The sequence below is a fragment of the Phaseolus vulgaris genome, chromosome 5 (assembly GCF_000499845.2).
Source record: "Phaseolus vulgaris cultivar G19833 chromosome 5, P. vulgaris v2.0, whole genome shotgun sequence".
In the NCBI taxonomy this organism is placed as follows: Eukaryota; Viridiplantae; Streptophyta; class Magnoliopsida; order Fabales; family Fabaceae; genus Phaseolus; species Phaseolus vulgaris.
Genome location: NC_023755.2, coordinates 40,417,432 through 40,433,159, shown reverse-complemented (window position 1 = coordinate 40,433,159; position 15,728 = coordinate 40,417,432). Strand labels below are relative to the sequence as shown.

Here is a 15,728-nt window from a genome sequence, read left to right as displayed (position 1 = left end):
AGTTGTTCAATGTGTTCATAAAAAAAATACAGATATGCAAAAAGTGGAACTAGACACAAAAGGATTCACTTACTAACCACTATTTCAGATGTATACTAGCTTTCTTAGTAGAACCATTTGACGATCCTTGAACAAGTTATTCTGTATAAGCATCACTACTTGTTTGATTTTGCCGCGTAGCTAAAATTCAGTTAAAGCATTTGAAGATAATGTTGTCTCTATTAGTTCCTTTCCTTTCAGTAACTGCTGAAATCATGAGAACTCCAAAACCACATAATTGGTACACCACATCTTGAAGACTCTGCTCCGCCCAGCAACCCCATCGGACTAGAGATTATCACTCAGCCACCTTAAAGCTCCATTTGCCACAGATCTGCAGGTTTTAGTGACAGTAAGTTTCGGACATTGCAGTCAACTCAACAAACACGTGAATGGAACAATTACTAAATATCAATGACCGAAGAAACTTTCAATCTAACAGTAGGACCAGCACAAACAATTTTTTTTCGGAAATTTAGCATCCCATAGAATTACAATAAACGGCAATCTAAAACAATCTATCTATCTGCGTAGATAAGCCAGTCCAGTTCAGCACGTCGTTTCTTGTCAAACCATTTGTGAGGACTCAAACAATAGTAAAAAGCATCAACGATCAAACATTGAAGCAAAAATCTCTATTCGATGCATCAACTCAATGAGAAAGACACTCATTTACTAAGAATCATTTCTTACGTGGAATAATAGCATTGGAGTACGGAAATAAATTGATATAGATTATGTTCAAACTTATATACGACAGAACTACAAGGTATATCAAGAGCTCATGGCATATTATGGAGATTCTTTAATCCCGTCCTACTAAAACTGAAATGCTTTATTTGATTATTTTTATAAAAAGAGTAGTATTTCTCAAAAATTAGGTATTAAAATCAGAATTAAAGATTTTGGCTTATGAAAATCCAAAGCTCTCCCTTCTCCCTACACGTGGATGGAAAAATTAAAAGAAAATATGAGAAAATTATTACCCAGCAAAGCCCTTCAATTTTTTCCATACATCGTTTTCGTCTTCTGATTTCTCACTTTTTTCTTCCACTGTTGCTGTTGGACTTTCATCCTTTCGAAGTGTAGGAATTTCCGTACCACCTGCTGTAGAAAGTAAAAATATGGTTCACAGCTCAAAAATGTAATGTCTACCCATTGCATTGTAGGATTTCTCTATTGCAACATGAAAACGTGTTGCAAAGACCTGACCAAATGTCATGTTACATAAAAGATTAAAGCTGTCAAATGACTAAATGTTCTAGATTGTAGAATAGGGAGGGTGGAAGACTAACAGATATGTCAATAATAAAAAAAACCACCTACTTGAAGAGTGGGTCTTAGGCCGGGATTTTAAACGTCTGCTTGTGTCACCTAGAGAAGCAAGTTCTTCAAGCAACTCACGCTCCTTTGTACTAAAGATGCAGTGCAGAGGCAATTGATATCAAACCTCTGATATAGATCATCGGATATGTACAAAGAACAATACATAAAGACTCATTACCTAATACGTTTTGGTATCGAAACTTTAATAGTGAATAAGTGGTCACCACGTATTGATGGTTTATTTAATTTTGGTACACCTTTTCTTGCAAGGACGAGGACATCTCCAGGTTGGGTACCAGCAGGTATTTGTAGGTCCGAAATGCCTTCAACTGTCTTTACCTGTTTAGGTACCAAATTCAATCCATCGATGGTGAGGCCAGAATTTATTAAAAGTTCTCACCAGCAAAAAAAATTAAATATCTAGTATATGTTAAACCTTGTAACTTAACATTCAATAATAAAAAGCAATAAATATCATATATAAAAAAAAAGGGAAGACTATATATTCAATCATGCAAAATCTTATTAGCCAAACATATTTGCAAAAATGTCATTTGGTAACATCAGTTTTGACTCTTTATGAGACTCACAAGGCAACGAAATTACTAGCTGGGGGAACAAAGTGTTGTTGAACCAGTTACATTCAAGGACCAACATAGAAACATACACAAAATCCTCCGTATACATCTCTATCTATCATGCCACAGTTTCCATCCCAAGGATGATATGAATGTAAGTATTATATGAGCAGATATAGTATTATTATGACAAAAAAAAAAAAACTTTAAGGTCAAGGCTTGAATAGAATACCATAGATCAGGGAAACTATGCTAGGTGTCAAGTTTTACATTTGGTAACATATATAACAATGAAAATTACTGGCATAATGTTATTTCCACTGAAATTAAGAGGACTAAAAGTGTCCAGCCTATGTGAAATGACCCAAAAAATACTCGAGCTCAAAGCAAGACTACTGACTACATTAACTTACCTTCACAACAATCCCCAGTATTGCATCTAGATAACTGATTGATAATGTTGAGCAGAGATTAATGTCATCCCTTTGAATTCCAGGCATCTCTTGCACTTCAAGATAGACGTAAAGATCTCCAGGAGGGCCCCTGCTATGACAAGATATAAAGCAACTTCCAGATCATGTTTTGAAATAATAAAATAGTCTAAATTCACATACAAAGTAAATCATCTCCATTTAAAGAAGCATTAGGATAGTTTATGACCAATATGTTTCTCTCTCTACATACATTTCCCATTAGGTATTTACATATGGAGTAGGTTGTACAGCAGCATTCTTTGCATCCCACGCTTAAGAGTCATTTACTATAGATATGTGTTCAAGTTTTGATGGGGGCATTTGACCATCCCTGGACAGCTACACTTGTGAGGATGTCTTTCCTTTGCTTATTTATGTTTCTTTAGATTAAGCAGGACATACTAATGCCCCTTTTACTTTGAAGATCCATCCTTGCTTCATCAGAGAGCAAGACAAACTTACTCACTGATGGAAGCGTGTATTCCATGTTACATTTACAATAAAAGCAAAACACAAATTCTCAATATAACTATTATGCAATAGTTGGTCAAAGAATTTCACAATAGAATACCAGACATTAATACAAAATAGCATACCCTCTTGGTCCAGCATCACCCTCCCCAGGAACTCTTAAAATAGTGCCTGGGCTAACACCAGCAGGAACTTTAACTTTAATACTTTTCTTAACCCGTATTCGTCCTTCACCATTGCATTTACGACAATATTCAGATATGACTTCTCCATCCCCTACACAGCTTGGACATACTGAAACCTGGTATTGAGAAAGAGATTATATTAGAATAGTACTCCCGGGCAGACAAGAAATACAAGGTTTTGACCTTGTGTAAGAAAACTATGTACAAAATGACGATGAATGTATGAGTGATGATGAAGTAATATAACCAATTGCAACATAAATCAATAATTCTCAGAAGTAAAGCACGAGTATGTCTACAATTCTTGAAAAGAAATGGAAAATTACAAAGGGACATCCAGAATGTCTGCCCCCAATGGAGAAACTTATTTGGAAGACACAATAGTACAGTAGTATACAAAATTAAAGGGAAAAAAAATTATATACAGACCCATGAGGAAGGAACTAAAATTACCTGTGAGAACAACCCAAAAGGTGTTTGCTCAGTCCTCATCACCTGACCCCTCCCACCACAAGTTGAACATACTCTCATCTTGGAGCCTATTTTTGCTCCGGTACCAGTACAGACTTCACATGTTTCCAAATGAGAAAGATCGAACTCTTTATCTGTTCCAAAAATTGCCTCAGAAAACTTCAAGGAAAAATCATACCTGTTGACATTTGAATCACAAATCATCGAAAATCACAGTTTGGAAGATATAATATTACCATAAGTAGAACTATCAAGTCACATGTTCTTAATGCAGAATTGATAGGATAGGATATAATATAAACTATTAAATAATAAAATTTCAAATCATCAAATAATAATTGGAGAAAATTATTGCGTTTTTTTTAACTTTCCCGTTATTAATATTATATGTTTTGTGTTAGGACAGTGATAAGAACTACTTAGTTAATATGGGGTTAGGAAGTTAAATAAGAGGGTGTGAGGGGAAAGGATGCATTCTATCTTGCCATTTTGGAGATTGAGATTTCCTCGGTGAAAGGAGAAAATCAGTGTCTACGAAGGGAAAACCATTGGAGGAGAGAGATCTCTTCTGTTCAATCTCAATCTATCACCAAAAGTTTTTCTTTTCTTTTCCCCAATTCTGTTCTTGGTTCGTATCATATGTACAAGTGTTTTGAGCGTCAACTAATTGTCTCACATAGAATCATTGCCCTTAATCAATACTCTTACCCCAACCAAAGCATTAGCGCTTTTCCCTCTTTGTGGATTTGTTCCTTGTACCTTCAGTCCTTAAGGAGGACCATTACAAAGTAAGAGAAAAAAAAGAGAGAATATATTGTATTGGAAATATTGGTATGACACCTACAGATAAAAAGATGACAGGAAATGGATTAAGATGGTTTGGACTCACACGGGACCAGGAAAGAAGGTTGAATGATTTTTAACCCTATGAAATGGGTACACTATAGATGGAGATTAAAAAGGAACATGAAGGAACCCATCTATTGTTGTTGTCACGTTTGTATTTTCCTTTACCAAGTCTAGCCTCACCAGGTGGAATTAGCTATATATAAATCAAGCAATGTCCATTGAGCTCAACAAAAACTAAATATTCAAAAAATCAATGTAGAATAAGAGCCCAAACTTATGGTATAATTTAAAAATAACTGATGCACTCAACTTTTTGAGAAGATAGAAAAAAATAACTAATAAGTTGAAGTGGAAATTGATTTTAAATTATGGAAAAAGTTTGATTCATTTTATCTTCTTATTTTCTTTTCTTATAAGTATTTCTTGAAAAGTTTATACAAATTAAGTTTATACAAATTGTGCCGAGAAGGTCTTTTTCATGCACTACCAATTTTTATTTTAACTGGCTAAATATAGTAATCATTCACCTGACTAAAGTGGTAAAAAAGAATGACCAACAGCCCTCAACTCACCGAATGTCTTCACCCTTAGTAACGGTACTACGACGACGAGTTCCAAATCCAGTTGGATCCGTGCCACCAAAGCCACCCATACTTTGCCCAAAAAATGTCTCAAATAAATCAAATGGATTTGTCTGCAAGAAAAGGATCATTAAATATAAATCTACCTTAGAGAAGCACCAAAAGAAGAGTGGATAAAGTAAGAAGCAACTTCAATTCATGCATTTCCGTTTTTTTCCCAAAAAATAAGACAACTTATGTGCATTGGAGCTATCACTGTATTAACCACAAATTCTGCTGACCAGCGAATTATTTTATGGTGATTCATCCTTTCATATATGTAATGCTCCCAAAACTTATATAAAAAATAATACCGTATAGGCACTTGAGCCTCCTCCAACTGCACTCTTAAGTCCTGCCTCGCCATATTGATCATATAAAGCCCTCTTTTTATCGTCTGATAGCACCTGACAATGTTATGATTCATAATTCAAAAACTGATCACAAATATAATTTAAAATAACTTGCACTCAGTGGTATACGGGTATGTATGACTACAAAGACAGGTTCATGCCACTGTTCCAGAATAATCTAGAAGTCTCAGACATTTCCAAGGAAATAGTAACAAGTAAAGCCTGTCATAAAACTTTTGATATTGAGCCTTTAAGAGACAGCACATAAAAAGGTAAATAAATAAGAGTATGAGTTTGAACTACACACTACACACCTATGATTGGCGGTAATCATTTTTCTTATCTATCATTTGAAATGTGACATGTTGTGATTTGATCTGTCATCTTCTTAAAAACATTCAGATATTTTAGAATAGTAGCCCACTTTTCACAGAGAAAATGTAGGTGCAATTCTTTATGTACTTTTCCCACAGTTTCCCAATTAGAAATGGAATTTCATTTTAATAATATGCATAGTAAAGATTTCCATTAAAGGTACTGAAAGGTTACCGAAGTGAAACTCCATGTTCAAATGGAGAACAACACTAAGAGTACCTAAGGAACTGCATCTAGGTTTTGTCCCTTTTTTTAATGGCCCAAAGATGCTTTATATTGGCTGTCATAGATTCGACCACAAAATGCAAGAAAATGGATGAAAATATTTCAAAAGCAAACATGCATTCCGATACGAAAATCTTAGAATTAAAAGGAAAAAAATATCGGATCTAGCCAGAGCCAGCTGAAGCCCTAGAGCTTACATTCAAAAAACAAATTATTGTTAATCATAGACCAAAGCCAATGTGCCTCTAATTTAAAATTGACAGAAAACTAAAAGAATAAAAGAAAACTGCACACGTATTAGCACCATAAACAAAACATCCATTCATTTGCTAAAGCAAAACATCAGTGGATTGCTTTCGAAAGTGATGCTAAACATGCATACAGGTCTAGTAAACAAGACAAGAATAGCAGAACATAATACTCAGCACTGTAGTTTCCATGCAAACCTCGTAGGCAGCACTGATCTCTTTGAACTTTTCAGTCGCCCCGGGCTCCTTATTCACGTCAGGATGATACTGAAGAGAAAACAACGAACACAAAATCAGGCTAATTAGCAATATCTGAATACACTATCAGGTGCATTGCACAGTTCAAGTTCCACAAGTAGCAACGAAATCGCAACGATCCGCATCGGACAACAGAATAAGCACTCGAATTCCCTAGCAATTTCTAATTCGCCACTCAGAATCAACTTCGGATTCGTAACGAATTTTAATAGAGAAGCGGAATCGGATACGCACCTGACGAGCTAACTTCCGATAAGCGGCTTTGATTTCCTTTCCGGTGGCGGATTTGGAGACTCCGAGAGTGGAATAGTAGTCGGAGGAAGCGGCGAAGACAGTGTGGAAGCGGCGGCGCGTAGGAGCGGGGTTGGGATTGGAAATCGAGGAGAAGGAAGAGGAAGAGGAAGAAGAAGGAGAATGAATGGAAATGAAGCTGCTGTGAGAGCGGAGATGAACGGTGCCGCAGAAGCATGGACAAGTGGAGGGAGGAAGCAGAGAGAGCGATGCAACGGCCATTGAAAGAATGTGGAAATGGAGAGAATGAATGAGAGAATGGTGATAACTAACAAGATGAGAAGGAGAGTGGGGAAATTCTGTTTGGGAATTTGTTCATGATTTTTGTTGCTTTACCCACTCTGCGTCTGCGCGCGCGTGTGTGTGTGGGTGGGAACTAGGCTAGGTGTGTCAAGCATAAAGGTCAGCTTTTATGGCGTTGCTATTGCTACGAACCAGAAAGGGAGAGACTTCGTTGGACCCACAAGATAAGTTGTGTGGTCTGATCAAAAGCTATTACAAAATGTTTTTGACATGGTTTCGTAAAAGAAGGAGAAAAAATTATCAATATATTATTTTTTATACTATCTAATAATTTATTTTGAAAAAAAATATGAATTATGTAAAATTATCGAAACATGAAAAATTATTTGAAATTTTTTTATTTTAATTAAAATAAAAAATTTAATATTTGTATTTATGCAAGATACATGGGAAAATTTAGTAAATTTTATTAAGTTAAAATGAAATATCAATAAAGTGTGTAATAAATGTTAAAAAATTACAATTCAATGTATAATAAACAAAGTGCTTACTTGATAGTGCGACAACCTTTTAGAATTAACTCTCGATCAAGTATTAAAAAATAAATACAAGAAAAAAGAACGGGGCGACAAAGTATCAAGGAGCATACAAGAAGAAAATAAAAGAAAGAGCGATCGAGGGACTAGACACAATTATTATCTAAGCCTCCCTACAAATACAAATATAATACTTAATAATAATAAAAAGTTGTCTAAACCATTTTTAAAGAAAAATTATAAGGAATTTTCTTAAAATGGTCTATTTGCATAAATCCACTTCACACCACTTGTTAATATACTAAATTAATAATCTTATCACGTTACTTAATAAGATGCTAGTAATCTAACCATATAGAGAGAGGAAATTAATATTTTTCCTTTAGTTTCTCAATGTTTTGATTAATTTTTTACTTGAAAATATTTTGTTAATAAACTTGGAAATAGTTATTAACATCCCTTTTAAAAACGGAAAAACAATGTTACTTGAAGACTGGGTATTGGATTACGGTAAAGAAAATATTGATTTATTTCTCTTACTCGAATTGGTGTTTGAAACCCATTTGTTGTATGAAATATTTGAGAGATTGATGTTTGGTGTTTTATGTTTAATGTTTTGTGCAGGTTTGGAAGTTTTGGTGTGTTTTGTGCAGGTTTTCTTGGCTTTTGTTTCTTCCTGACAGGGTCAGTTTGATGATTTTGGTCTTGGGTTACAGTAAATGAAAGATTGGTTGATTTATCATACTCAGATTGGTGTTTGGAACATTTATGTTACATGAGATATTTGAGAGACTGATATTTGGTGGTTCTTGTTTAACGCTTTGTCTATATTTGGAAGACGTGGTGTGTTTTGTGCAGGTTTTTTGGCTACTATATCCTCATCGCATGGTGGGTTTGATGGGTTTGGCGCTTGAGTGTTTGGTTTACTTATGTTTGTTGGCAAAGACTAAGTTTAGTTGTTGGACTTTTGTGTCTTGTCTTGAGAATGTATCATTTTGAAGGAATGTAATTGTATATTGATGTGTTATTGTATCTTAATATGGTATGTTAAAGTGGTTGATGTATTGTAATGTTTGCTGGATCCCTAGCTGATTGAGTGATAAGAAATTTGTGTTGAAATTATTTGTATAAAAGTTAGAACACCCTTAAAATGCCTCATTTTATTTTATTTATTCTTTGCCGATAAAAAAAATTAGATTAAATATATCATAATCCCATTTATATGTTCCTTTATACTGAATAATACTTTTAAGCGATGTTGAACAACCTGCTCGAAGAAAGTTACCATGCTTATCTTAAAAAAACAAATTATTAATAAAATTTAAATCATTCCAAACACTATTGCAGAAATTTCAACATAAATTTTAGAATTAATAGTATAAATAACACTTTTTTGGTACCAAAAACTATGTTACTAGTCCTTGTAGTTATTATACATTTCTACATATTGAGTTTAAAAATTGCCTCGTAAAAGCAATGGATAAAATAAACTGATCAAAATATGCTGTTATGAGTGGTACTAACGATCATCGTCTCCAAAAAAAATTGTTGCTACATCGTCTCCTTTTGTATTCTCTTAATCTAGATCACAAGCATTTCTATATGAAAAACAAACTTTAAGTTACACATCTACAACTAATTCCCAGAAGAAGAAAAAATGTAGAAAGCACAAACTCAATCGTTTAACCAATCAAAACTTGGAGCTAGTATATCATCTCTACATGGAAATCAATATTATCACGTATGGAATAACCACTGCAATAGTGATAATTGAAAATGGTAAACTCAGAATTAAAAACATAATTGGTAGTAGACTGTTGTGGTGGTACATCAAAGTGATCTTAACATTCTTAGTGATTACAGTACACCCAAATCTCAATGCTAAAGTAGTGATAAATAATTGAATTAACTGACGAATACTCTCATCTATAGTGTCAAATTCTATCCAAATCACCCCTGAACTGTGGGAACAGTTAGAATTCCTTGACCTACAGGAGGAACACAAACTGCAACAATTCAGCAACACGCATACTTTCTCTGGGATAATTAATTAACGAGGTGCAGCTATTTTACTGCCTCAATTAATATTCTACATACAGAACACCCTAGAAGGCATCAGGAGGGAAACGCCCAGGAAAAGAGTTGTACTGTTGTGCCTGATTCAAATGCATTCGCAAAGCATAGTTATTGACCTGTAAACAAAGCACACAGCATTCATCAGCAAACACAAAGGCATTTTCACCTTTTCTCTTCAATTTTACAAAGGAAAGGGATACAAGATTTATGCATATAATAGTTCAATTTCAAACTTTAAATCCCAAATACATACAAGAAGCATTGAAATGTTTTTATCAAAATTGAACTGTGCGACCGTGAAGTCAACCAGGACCAAACAGTACCTCAAGAGTTCTGATCTGCTCCTGATATTGAGACACCAACTGCTTCAACTGCTGCAACTCTTGGTTTTTATTCTCGTAATCGGAAAGACGTTCAAGCTGGATTCTAAATGCACTTTTAAAACAATTTTTCTCCTTGGTCAAGGCTTCAATTTGCTCCTTCAGCATCAAATTCTCCTGAAAGTAAAAACCACTTATGAGTTACAACAACCAAAAGTAACGCACCAGTTATTAATTTCACCAAACTGCTACTTCAACATGTCGCTATGCACTGTGAACATGCCAACGATCATACACACATACTACAAGCCTGATACTTATCAGGCAAACTCGGTAACATGAAAAATAAACTATTCTAATCTAGAACAACAGCCTTCCCAAATTCCAAAAACAAATAGAGTTAATACAAATAATTGTAGCAAGAGATATACCCTTTGAAGGGCAGTTGTTGCCCCAGAACTGGCATGTGCACTAATAGATTTCTCTAAAACCTCCAGTAATCTAGCAGCACGAGCTCTGGCATCATCAACGCTGGTAGCACACGTCATCTCTCTAACAAACAAGTCAATCCACTCTGCTCCATCGGCAGGAAAGTTGTCCGCCGGCTGATCCCCAGAAGCAGATGCAGCAGCATCCCCATTCTCTTCCAAAGCACCTGCAAGGGTTTCAAAATCAAACCATCCAGATCCTTTAATCAAGCCATACATCAAAGAAACTCCAGCCGATAACAAGACACAACACAACAAACACGCAATTGAAATTCAAAAAGCCTATGAATAACGTTAATCCAGCTACAAACTAAAATGGATAACCTCTAATCTCTTGGTTAGGATTTAAATACCAATTGAAATTCAAAAGCCTATGAAAATGGATAACCTTTAATCTCTAGGTTAGGATTTAAATACCAATTGAAATTCAAAAGCCTATGAATAACGTTAATCCAGCTATAAACTAAAATGGGGATAACCTTTAATCTCTTGGTTAGGATTTAAATACCAATTGAAATTCAAAAGCCTGTGAATAATGTCAATTCAGCTATAAATTAAAATGGATAATCTTTAATCCGTGGGTGAGGATTTAAATAACCCGATTGTACCTGTGTGGACGACGCTAGCGTGGGGTTGAGGAGCAGTCTGAGAATTATCATCGGCAGATCCCAAATGGAGGCCGTGGAGGCTCTTGATGGCAGCATCTAGGTCATTACCGCATTCTTGAAGGGCTTTCTCGAGGATCTACGAGGAAAAAAAAAACAAAAAGCAGAATTAGCGATGAATTTGAATTCAATCAATTAACTAAGAATTGAGAAAGAAAGAAGAAAGGAAAGAAGAAAAACCTGATCATCCATATGAGGGAAGAGAGGGCGAAGGTGATCGACGAGGGAAGGGAGAGAGAGGCGAATTGGGGAAGAGGAACAGCGGAGCCTCTTGGAAACTGGCGGAGAAGGAGGAAGCTCTTCGAACAAAGATCTCTTGGTTCCGCACACCGCAGCAGACATCGTTGTTCAATTGCAACAATTGTGCCCGCTTTTCTTCTTCTTATTATTCTATCTTTTTCTTCCCCAAATAATAATACCAATTCAATTGAGTTCAATTGCGCACGAGATAGGGTTCGGTTAGGGTTGAAAGGGGAAGAAGGGAACAGCAATGCAAGGAAATGAATGAGGGAATGAGGGTTTATATCGATTCGTGTGATATTCGTCTCTTCGATAGGTCAAGTTCCCAACAAACAAGTCACGTTACGGCTTCTTCTGTCCTATTCCAAATCCCAACCCATGCCATCTACACAAAACTTTCATCTCCTAAATTCATCTTCCTATTTTTTTTTATCTTTAATTTAATCAAACAAATCCTGCATTAATCCTTCGTTAACAATATTCAAAAATTAATTACAATATTTCAGATTAAATTTCTACCCAACAATTATATATTTAATGAATTTCTTTAATATCGTTAAGCACACCCAAATATTTTGTAATTAAGTGTATTTATTCAAATTACTTTATCACGTGTTTTTTATTTAAAAAAAATAAGATGTATAATCCGAGGATTTCTCAATAACTCATTCACTCTAATACTATTATCGTCCAAACACGCCTAATTATCTGATGTATTAGACACACGTATCGAACACTAACACCCATACGACATGTATAGGTGAAATGTCAAATTTAAAAAATATTTGTTGAATTTCTGATAATTCTAGCACGATTCTAAGACAACTTTAAAAAGAAAAAATACAGTAAATTACTAAAAACTCAAACTTATTATATAATTTTTCATTATGATTATAAAAACAAGGAATAAATCTTTTTAAACCAACTTTAAAAAACATTTTTATGTTAAAACAATTAAAAATACTTATACACATAAATATTTATTATTAATTTATATAATTTATAATTATATAATATATAAAAACTTGTTTAAATATCTTATATTTTAAAGATTATATTCATTTTTATGTCTGTATCGTATAAGTACTACATAAGTTAATAAATTAGTGCTGATATGATTGTAATTTATTGTCACATGTTTTCTACATTCTCCTCTAATGAATAAATTCAGATATACTAAAAATTAGATAGAATACAAATATGATAGTTTTTATTATAGTTTAATATTCAGTGTGGATATAAATTTTATGAATGGTGTTGTCCAATAGCATTAAACATTGGTAATTTTAAAATGATTTAAAGATTCGTTTTTATTTTATGATAATTCGTCACTTTAATAAGCATATATATAATCTAATGTGAATGTGCTAGATTTTAAAATATAAAAAAATATTTTAATGCTTTTGACTTTCGTATATAAATATATTAAATTTGATTGGTTCAAAAATTAAATTATAATAATGTCTTGCATTAATTATTTGCGGTAACAAAGGACACATACACATTCTTTTCCATTAATGAAAATCATAGAGTATATAGTTACTGAATAGTGAAATAATTACTGTGAGATTTGTTGTAACAATTTTATCTACCATTTCGGATAATATGAAATTTGACAACACAGGCCTTAAGACATTACTTAGTTAAAACAATGAAATTTATATAATTTATTTCAATATTATGTTATTGTATTATTTCACTGTGTTATTATTAATAAAAGTGACAAAATCAGTATTAATAAAAAACAACGTAGACAATAATATACACAACTTCAAGTTATTAAAATCTAAAAATAAAAATTGATAAAAGTACTATGTGAAATCTTCGATTTTTTCCTCTTTCTCTATCTTTGTAGGTAGAGTTTTTGAATCAATATGATTACATTCCAATTCATTTTCATACCTCAAAACCGAATTGAATCCTTTATGCAATGAATAAACTATAATTTATCATAATTGTTGTCATGTCTTTGCAACCACAAACTAATAAGTTTATTATTAAAATCATAATCTTACAAAATTTATAAATAACAGAATTTTCACTTATTGTTATCAAACTCATTGTTACAATGTACGTACAATTATGCAAATTTCAACTTTTGGTTATCAAAAGGCAAACAAAAATCTAATGGAATGATAATTTTGACCACAAATTTGAGATAAATTGTTTTGTTATTCATTTCTGATAATCAATTTTTGTAAACACTGAAATAAAAGAAAACATTAAATTGAAAAACATTATTGTATTTAAAAAGTATTGACTTTTTGTGATGCCTTCGCAATTTTGGTTTGTTATTTTTTTTCATTCACATTCACAATTTAAGTGAATAATACTTTATAAAAATACAAATAAGCTAATTTCATGAGTTTCTCCAACAATAATAAATACGTCATAAGGGATAAAATGTTGAAAATATGGATAAATTGACTCATGGTGTTAAAATGATTGAATTCCTATAGTAATAAATATGTTAAAATGCAATTGAATATTGAAAAAAAAAATCAACATGTTTTGAAAAATTTATATAAGAGTTGGAAATTTTATATTGATTAGAAACAAAAATATTTCTTAATACATAAGTGAGTGCAATTCTCACCTTATAAACATGTTTTATAGGATTAACTTAAGTTTAAAATTAATTATTTATTATGACATCATAATCATGTAGAACGAGTTGGTAGGTTTCAACGTGTGAGATGTTGAAGATTTAAGAATATTTCGTAATATATAAATAGGTGCAAAACTTACCTAACAAATGTTGAGTTATACATAAATTACATTTTTTAAGATTTTTTTTTAATATAGTTAATTACAAAAATATTTTTACCTTCATCGTTGAACTCTTAAAACAAATATTGTTCATCAATCTTTACAATTTTGAATCATCATGGCTTTAAGAACCATACATTTAAGTTAACATGGTGTAAACACAAACTAAATTCATTCTTCCATACTTTCATTCACAGATATATCATACACAACAAACAAAATAATGCATTTATTATGATTTGTTCATAAGTACAACCATCTCAATCACATGTTTCAATGACTTTTATTATAATTCTTAAAGTTAACTAAATCATATAAAGGAGTCATTTAAAAAAAAAAGACATGTAATTTAGAACCATCAACTAATGACCAATTCACAATTTTATTTTTTTTATATATATATATATATAAATGGTTAAATATTAAATAAGTTGTTTTATCATTGGTTGTGAATAGAAGAGGGAAGTCCTTTAAGTTTTTGAGGAAGCCTAAACTCATTAAGTTCATAATTCTTCTATCTCAACAATTTGTGTATACATAATATTAATTGATTGATATTGATGATGTCTTTTTGATTTTTATTTTTACATTTAATATTATTCATGAAGTACATTGTAAAGGAACATTAGATCAGGTTGGACAATTGACCTTTCCATCAAGGTAAAAGGAATATTTTGATATTATAGATAAGAAAAGTTTGGTTGTTATCAAATATTCATAATATTGTTATTTTTAAATAAGTTAAAATTTAGTTTTAACAGTTATGATTTAATAATCATTTCCAAAATCCAACCAATAATTTTTTTGATAATAAACTATAACCAGTTATTTTTTTATCGATTTGGATTTTTTCCTAAAGCTGGTTCAATTTAATTTGTGATTTAATCCTTTGAAACTGATTTAATGATATAAATTAAATTGATTTTTTTTTTAAAAATATTATTACATTATTTGTTATTTCAGTCACATTAGATATGTGTATACAAGAAGAAATCTAATGTGCTAAACTTGATTAATATTTTCAAATGAGTAACATAATAATTTTAACATATTAAGTAGGTGGAGAAAAAAAATGTATCATTTCTAAATGATATTTTCGGAGAAAAAAAATACTAAGGCAAATTAAAAAGAAGTACTAGAAATAAATCACATAAAAGAACTAATTTTAATATCTATGTGTTTGAATTTATTGTAATATTGTATTTGTATGCATGAAATTTGTTAAGGTTACTATAGGTAAATTTTAAAGGGATTATGTAATACTCATGACATAATGTTTACAATATGTGGAAAACCTAAAAATACACTTTAAATTGTATATTGTAAAATATATTTACATATTATGTAATCTGTATTTTGAATTACATACATTTTTAATGTATTATGGATTATGTAACGTTTAATATATTTTTGGATTATACAATCTATAATCTATTTTTTATCTATTAATATATTTTAGATTGTAAAATTTATTAAAAATATGCAAACAAAAATAAATTTTTGATTTTACAATTCGATAATAAAAGATGACTTTTAAATTGTGTAATTTTAAAAAAATATGTTAAAAATTACTTTTATAGTATGTAATTTAGACATTTCATATGCTTTTTTTCTTTTATGCAAAACAAG

General features: G+C 31.8%; 2 protein-coding genes across 4 annotated transcripts; both read right to left on the bottom strand.

Moving 5' to 3' along the window:
• Positions 1-64: 64 nt before the first annotated feature.
• On the bottom strand, positions 65-7,283 carry LOC137836048 (uncharacterized). Of its 2 annotated transcripts, none has more exons than XM_068644861.1 (11): positions 6,706-7,283; positions 6,412-6,480; positions 5,327-5,419; positions 4,965-5,086; positions 3,526-3,721; positions 3,013-3,188; positions 2,357-2,486; positions 1,544-1,704; positions 1,366-1,454; positions 1,026-1,146; positions 65-373 (listed from the first exon to the last, which is right to left on the bottom strand). In XM_068644861.1, exons 1-11 carry the CDS (start codon positions 6,982-6,984, stop codon positions 328-330), a joined length of 1,482 nt encoding a protein of 493 aa, XP_068500962.1. In that variant the 5' UTR covers positions 6,985-7,283; the 3' UTR covers positions 65-327. The 2 variants fall into 2 exon arrangements, with proteins under 2 accessions (XP_068500962.1, XP_068500963.1); XM_068644862.1 differs by having other exon boundaries at positions 1,026-1,143; positions 6,706-7,261.
• Positions 7,284-9,308: 2,025 nt separating this feature from the next.
• LOC137836045 (uncharacterized) lies at positions 9,309-11,737 on the bottom strand. Of its 2 annotated transcripts, XM_068644859.1 has the most exons (6): positions 11,271-11,737; positions 11,034-11,169; positions 10,369-10,592; positions 9,941-10,114; positions 9,639-9,733; positions 9,309-9,529 (listed from the first exon to the last, which is right to left on the bottom strand). In XM_068644859.1, the coding sequence occupies exons 1-5, from the start codon at positions 11,430-11,432 to the stop codon at positions 9,647-9,649; spliced, it is 783 nt and encodes a 260-aa protein (XP_068500960.1). In that variant the 5' UTR covers positions 11,433-11,737; the 3' UTR covers positions 9,309-9,529; positions 9,639-9,646. The 2 variants fall into 2 exon arrangements, with proteins under 2 accessions (XP_068500960.1, XP_068500959.1); XM_068644858.1 differs by having other exon boundaries at positions 9,309-9,733.
• Between the last annotated feature and the right edge of the window lie 3,991 nt (positions 11,738-15,728).

What these genes read in the sequence shown, in the direction of transcription:
- LOC137836048 (XM_068644861.1), bottom strand. Translation starts at nt 6,984, where the DNA reads ATGGCCGTTGCATCGCTCTCTCTGCTTCCTCCCTCCACTTGTCCATGC. An exon ending in GGTGATGCTGGACCAAGAGG is followed by an intron (nt 2,487 to 3,012) that starts GTATGCTATTTT and finishes TTGTCATAGCAG; the next exon opens with GGGCCCTCCTGGAGATCTTT. An exon ending in AAATTGAAGGGCTTTGCTGG is followed by an intron (nt 374 to 1,025) that starts GTAATAATTTTC and finishes TAAAACCTGCAG; the next exon opens with ATCTGTGGCAAATGGAGCTT.
- LOC137836045 (XM_068644858.1), bottom strand. Translation starts at nt 11,432, where the DNA reads ATGTCTGCTGCGGTGTGCGGAACCAAGAGATCTTTGTTCGAAGAGCTT. An exon ending in CAACAACTGCCCTTCAAAGG is followed by an intron (nt 10,115 to 10,368) that starts GTATATCTCTTG and finishes TTTTACTTTCAG; the next exon opens with GAGAATTTGATGCTGAAGGA. An exon ending in AGCAGATCAGAACTCTTGAG is followed by an intron (nt 9,734 to 9,940) that starts GTACTGTTTGGT and finishes CTTTGTTTACAG; the next exon opens with GTCAATAACTATGCTTTGCG.